Source organism: Nannospalax galili, unplaced genomic scaffold (genome assembly GCF_000622305.1).
Source record: "Nannospalax galili isolate Female #2095 unplaced genomic scaffold, S.galili_v1.0 scaffold162, whole genome shotgun sequence".
Taxonomy (NCBI): domain Eukaryota; kingdom Metazoa; phylum Chordata; class Mammalia; order Rodentia; family Spalacidae; genus Nannospalax; species Nannospalax galili.
Window position 1 is genome coordinate 1,290,746 of NW_008350388.1, and position 6,183 is coordinate 1,296,928.

The following is a 6,183-nucleotide window of genomic DNA, read 5'->3' on the forward strand; positions in this document are numbered from 1 at the left end:
GGAGGGAGGGAAAGGAGGTAGGGAGGGAGGGAGGGAGGGAAATGGGGGGAGGTAGGGAGGGACAGCCACTTGTCACTGAAGAAGGAACAGAGCTACAGCTCCACTCCATCCTGTTGCACAGGACTGTCCTCCGACTGGCGAGCTATGGACAGATGCCTTCTTCCGAAGCTGGCTGTACCCCCTTGCTTAGGATCATCAGAAATTTGTTGACTCTCCGTAAGAAAGGAGGAGAAGGAAGAGTCAGTCATGCCTCCCAACCAACCAGTGGGGCCTAGCTGCACAAGAGGGGGGGACTAAGTGTACCTAAGTGAAAGAAGCCAGTAGGGAGGGTCTCTCACCATTTTGTGTGGCTGCTGGGAAGTCAGGAGCCATGCCTGGATGGAGACTTTCCAGTGCAGCTTCAGAAGGGGAGCACCCATACTCCTGTAAGTGAACTGCTCTATAAGTAAGCCCAATAAACTTGCTGGTTATCCAAACTGTAATTTGTCAAAATCTTACCTCGCTTTGCCTCAGGGACCGAGGGAGGAGAGGCTGGGCATTGTTCCCGCCTCCCAGAAGGAATTTTAGCAACGCACCCTTTCTCCTGTTCCAAGTTCCCAGTTTCTTTGGAATGTGCAGCTATGATTTTCTGGCTCTTCAGCCTTCAGACATCCACTGTGAGACTCTCCAGCCTCTGCTCATGTGAGCCAACTTCACAATCAAATCACGTATCTTACTGGTCCTATCTCTCTGGAGAAGCCCAACTGATTCAAAGAGCAGCTAAGTTGAACCAGCTTGGGCCAGATGCCAGATGAAGATGTGTCAGGGGATGAGGGTGACACAAAGCTAGTAAGAACCAAGGTGGACCTCAAGGAGACAGTCAAGGAGTACCATGTGTCTCATACAACAGATAGAGAGACCTGAGTTCAACTTTACACCCAAGTTTCACTCCAGCTCCAAATGCTAGGAAACACCAAGACGACGAGGATCGAGGGTCACTGCAGAACCAAAGGCTCTCTCATAGATGTCAGGACACCTTACCTCCACTGCACCAACATGCACAAGGCCCCCCCTTTACAATACAGTTACATGCCAATTTAGAGCACTGGGGTAAGGGGGGCGTCCAGGGATTCAACAAGAGGGTTACTGAGGTACCTGAAGACTTCCAGTCCTCCCACCTCACTCACAAAATGTCAAGGGGCTTGTAAAAATACCACACCAATTTAGAGAATAAATTCTATTTTTTCTGCCAATCTGAGTACACACCTGCAACCTGGTTACACAAGCACTTTACAATCCAGCTGGTACATAGCTACCTAGCTTTATCGCGCTCACCTCCTGCCTATGGACTCTGGCTGTACAATCCTTCTCTTAATTCAGGCCTTAGCCCATGCTATTTCTTCTGTCTTGAATTCTTTCTTCTCTCTTCATCTAGTTACATCCCACAGTCTTTAGTTTACCACTCTAGAATCATTTCTAAGAAGGTAATCCTTCAAGCTGCAGTTACAAATCTCTCCTGTGCAGCCGCATGGCACCCATACTTTTGCACCATGGCACCTATTTTGTAACAGAAACTAGCTTGATCCAGGAGAGTAATCTCAATGAGAGCAGGGATCTGTCTCTTCTATCATGGTCTCTAAACCACCTTACATGCTGGGCAAACAGCAATCACTCAGATCTACTGGCTCAACCACAGTGGCTCTAAGAAAAAAAAATTATCAGAATGCACACTGTGGGCTCACCCTGGCTACTTGTACAAGAATGGATCTCAATTCCTCTACCTTAGAGGGGACAATGAAAGACATTACATTCAGTATTATGAGGAATTTTCCCAAGGACAAAGGAGAGACAGAGTTATGGGCAAGATAGAAAAATTAGTGTTAAATACAGGACGAAGCAGTGTAGACTCAGAAGAGACAGCTAAAAAATCCAAAATGACCAGCAATCTTCAGCGCTCACCTTTGCAGTCAATGTCAGCGGTCCCCTCGTTCCTGGCCATGGTTTCTAAGAGCTGTCTTACTTCTTCGGCGTGGCCGTTTCTGGCATGGTGGAGAAGCTGTTGCTCTGCTTCCGAGTTCATTTCTGAATTAAAAAATAACAGCGCTGTTATCATTTAGCAGCATAGGTAGCTTTTAGATGTCACCTGCCAGTGCGGAGAGAGAATCTTGTCATTTGCAGCTCCTAAGAGACACACACAAAAAACTAGAAATCGGGAAATAAGGAACCTGGAGTAGTTTGACTTAAATAATGATTTCCATTTCATATTTTCTTATCATGCCTCAAACTAAATAAAGTAATAACCAAATTGGAAGTATTTTTTTCAACTTTTAAAACAACTTTATTGAGAATGTCATACATGCATATAAGGTGTTTTGATCAAATCCATGCTCACTCCCTCCCCTCCAACTCCTCCCTCATCTCCCCATCACTTTATCTCCTGAGAACTTCCTGTGTTCTTTTTATTTTTTCTTAAATGGGCTTTTTGCTCTAACATTCCCCCCTCTGAAGAGGTAACGCTAAAATCTTTTAAGGATTAGATAAAAGCTCCCAAATACTTTTGACATTTTTGGCCTTTGGAACGGAGTATGTTGCCAAGAGGCCCAAGGACATTGTTAGTTTTAGCCAAGAAATTGGCAACTTTTCTTTGGGGTCTTTTATACCCTAACTGCCTAGCCAATTCCTATCTCCTGTTCTTATCAGACCATCCTCTGAACAGGTTACCCAAATTGCTGATTGGGAATCAGGACGTAGACCATTCTGGCTTCTTCCACGCTGAACAGGGACACAGGGTGAGGCAATTGACGTACCCCTTCAGTGGGTCTATCTAAAAGACTCCCAAATTGCATAACTCTTATCTGTAAAAATATGGAACGCTTCACAAATTTGTGTGTCATCCTTACCATGCTAATCTTCTCTGTATCATTCCAATTTTAGTGTGTGTGCTGCTGAAGTGAGCACCCAAATTTAAAGTACTTACGTCAAAATGGGCAAATGTTATATATAACAATCCTCAGAAGATATGGACATTTCAGTCTTACCAGTAAATATAAATAAAACACAAAATTTTTGCCCATTAGCCAAAAACAAAAAAGCTGAACATGTCTAGTGCCACCAGCACAGACAGGAACTACAAACTCACAGGCACAATGCACGCAAGCTTTCATAAGCTGCACGTGAAGAGGAAACAGTTTTGCAATACCAAATCAACTTCAAAACACCATTTATGTTGAGTATTTCTAGAACTCTATCCTACAGAAGCACAGGAGACTGTTTTATAAGCATGTTTACAACTGCATCATTTGCAATACGAGAAAAGTTCAAAACACCCCCATGTCCATCAAAAGGAACTGCTCAAATAAATCTTCAGAAAGCCTAAGAAATGGTCGCTAAGCTAGAGGATACTGGGAAGAGGGCAAGATGTGGTTCAAGACCGAGCAGCCAACAGAGTGAACACCAAGTCCCCAGCCAGCCTCCCGCCCTAATCAGCATTCCTCATGCTGCCAAGCCAGGAACCTCTCTCCAAGAGACATAGCTAGTTGTATTTCCCCAGAGCACATTCCAAGACACACACACATACACACCCGGCTCTGTCAGCAAATGATCAGATGAGCCTTACATGAGGCTAGCAGTGGATCGGGCCCACCACCTTTCTCAGTTTCCAGTCAGCTTTCTAGTCCCTTGTTCTTAAAACAAGAGCCAATTTCCAAACACAAGACAGATGAACAAAGCTTCTAAAACACAAAAGGTAGAGACCAAAACCATACGAGGAAGAAAAGCAACTAGGGAAGTCATTCAGAGAAAATGAAAACCAAGACTCTTAGTAGGGTTATATCCTATAAGAACAACTTCAAAGCTTTTCTTAGCTGTGTGCCTTTAATCCCAGCACTTGGGAGGCAGAGACAGACGCAGACGAATCTCTGTGAGATCAAGGCCAGCCTTGTCTACGCAGTGACTTACAGGCCAGCTGGGGCTACAGGGAGACCCTGTCTCAAACAAAACAAAACAATACAATTCTTAAAACTACAGGGAAAGAAGGAGTCTGGAGAGATGGCTCTGACGTTAAGAGCATTGGCTGCTCCTACAGAGGACCCAGGTTTGGGTCCCAACATCCACAAACTGTCTGTAATTCCAGTTCCAAGGAATCTGACATCCACTTGTAACCTCCACAGCCACTGCACTTATATATGCAGGGGGAAAAATACACATAAAATAAAAATAAAAATTACATAAAAAATGGTGGAAATTAAAACCAGTAAAAGTAAAGAGTTCAATAGAAGAATTAGAAAATAAAGCTGTGCTGGGCATGGTGGTGCATACCTTTAATCCCAGAAGACAGATCTCTGTGAGTTCAAGGCCAGCCTGGTCTACATAGAGTTACAGGCTAGTCAGGGCTACAAAGTGAGACCCTGTCTCAAAAACATAACCAGACAAATAAATTCTATTAAAATCTTAAAATTTCAAAACTACTTAGGTTCCTTCTAAATAAAGCTGAAAATACTTCCTAGAAAATAAAAGTATTAGGAAAACAGTACAGAGAAGTCAAATTGGGTGTTACAGGATTATAATTGCAGCACTCTGAAGGCTGAGATGGGAGAATGCTGCAAGTGCCAAGGCCGGGCTCAGTTACATAGTGAGTTCAAAGTCAGCCTGTGATACACAAAGAAGCCCTGTGAAGAAAATCTCACAGAAGTGAAGGGAATGCTAACCAACCATTACAAAGTTTCCGGTCTACAGATGAAAGACATCCACCAAAGCTCACCACCACGACATTTTAGAAACATAGGCAAAGAAAATTCTGCAAGTTTCTGGGGAAGGAAAGAATCATATAAAGAAGCAATAATCAAAATGATTGACTTCTCAAGTGCAACATAAAACAGCTAGGAAATAATAAATAGCACAAAACACTGGAGGAAATCATTTCCAATCTCAAATTGTGCACCAGTTAATCAAAAGTGCGAGTCAATAAGGACTGGCAGGGAACCCAGGACCTGGAACAGGCTAAGCACATACTCCACCAGGCGGTGCCACCAGTCCAACTCTATTTTCAGGTATGTGAGGACAAAATATATTTCGCATATGATTTCTTAGAAAACTGAGGACATGGCCTCCATTTCAGAAACCAAGAACACTGTAGAAGTGGAATACAGGAAAGTGGCAAGGGGAGTCCCTTGAGTGAAGAACTACTTGACATGTGGCTGTGTACCTGGCCTACATCATACCTAGATTTGGTCTGTCTGGACCATGTGCTAGCACCCCTGCTTCCACATTCCGCTGTCAGAAGACAATTATATCTCCTGAGAACTGTTTCCACCTATACCAGAGACCCAGAGACCTGCTGCAGAGCTCAACTGGAAATGAAGAGCAGCCCACTTCCTGAACCAGTTCCCACCAGTCAGAGGCCCAGCCCTGGTGCCGGATGTCACAGCACTGGGAAAGGCCAGCTCGCTCACATTCAGGTCTTCATTTACTCATTTCCCTTTGATAGTATTCCAAGTTCTCAGCAGACAAACCCAAACTCTGATACAGTGACTTACATTCAGAGTCATTTTCTCAGCAGACTTCTAACAGTGACCATAGTGTCTCATTTTCTCATAGCGTGCTAATTAACTTTTATACATTTACCCTGAGTTCATTCACTTGTTCACGCCAATTAAACTATTTGACTAATCATCTTAAAATTTCAATGACACTTAGGTTCCTTGTAGCATTAATGTAAAGTTTAAAAAAAAAAAAAGCATTCGCATATTCATCATGAAACCATGAAACCTTTAAAAATTCCCTGGAAGCCAGGCATGGTGGCTCATGTCTAATCCCAGCATTAGGGAGACTGAGGCAGGAGAACTGTGGCTACAAGCATAAAGTAAGACTACCACAAAAGGGGGGAAAATATGCAGATTGTCTGGTTAACCTGAATCTTTTTTTCTTTTTTTTTTTTATTTAAAATTTTATTTTTTACAATTAAAGTTACAGTTTTAACAATATACAAAATATTACAGTAATTCAGATTTTTTGGCATAATGATTACAGATTTGATAAATACAATTAATATCTCATAATAGTGATGAGGATTATACAAAAGCTATTAAAACAATTATGAGAATAAATTCTATTGTCACTTAAGTATCTAAAGCTATTTTCCTTTGCGTTCTTCCAGAATGATTTGTTCTTATTCTTTACCTTAATTTGAGGGACTTCAAGAAGATA

At 42.5% G+C, this 6,183-nt stretch overlaps 1 protein-coding gene and 1 pseudogene across 5 annotated transcripts in view; both read right to left on the reverse strand.

The window, feature by feature from the left end:
* Positions 1-6,183, reverse strand: part of Osbpl1a (oxysterol binding protein like 1A) — a 262,262-nt gene that overhangs the window by 227,006 nt on the left and 29,073 nt on the right. For 4 of the 5 annotated variants that reach the window (XM_029570706.1, XM_029570705.1, XM_008847619.3 and 1 more), the window contains exon 2: positions 1,939-2,061. In XM_029570706.1, coding sequence (XP_029426566.1) covers positions 1,939-2,059 — 121 coding nt within the window. In that variant the 5' untranslated portion in view covers positions 2,060-2,061. Of the gene's footprint in view, positions 1-1,938; positions 2,062-6,183 lie in introns of those variants that run through there. The other variant, XM_029570707.1, reaches the window with a different exon arrangement.
* LOC115072816 lies at positions 2,839-2,937 on the reverse strand (annotated as a pseudogene).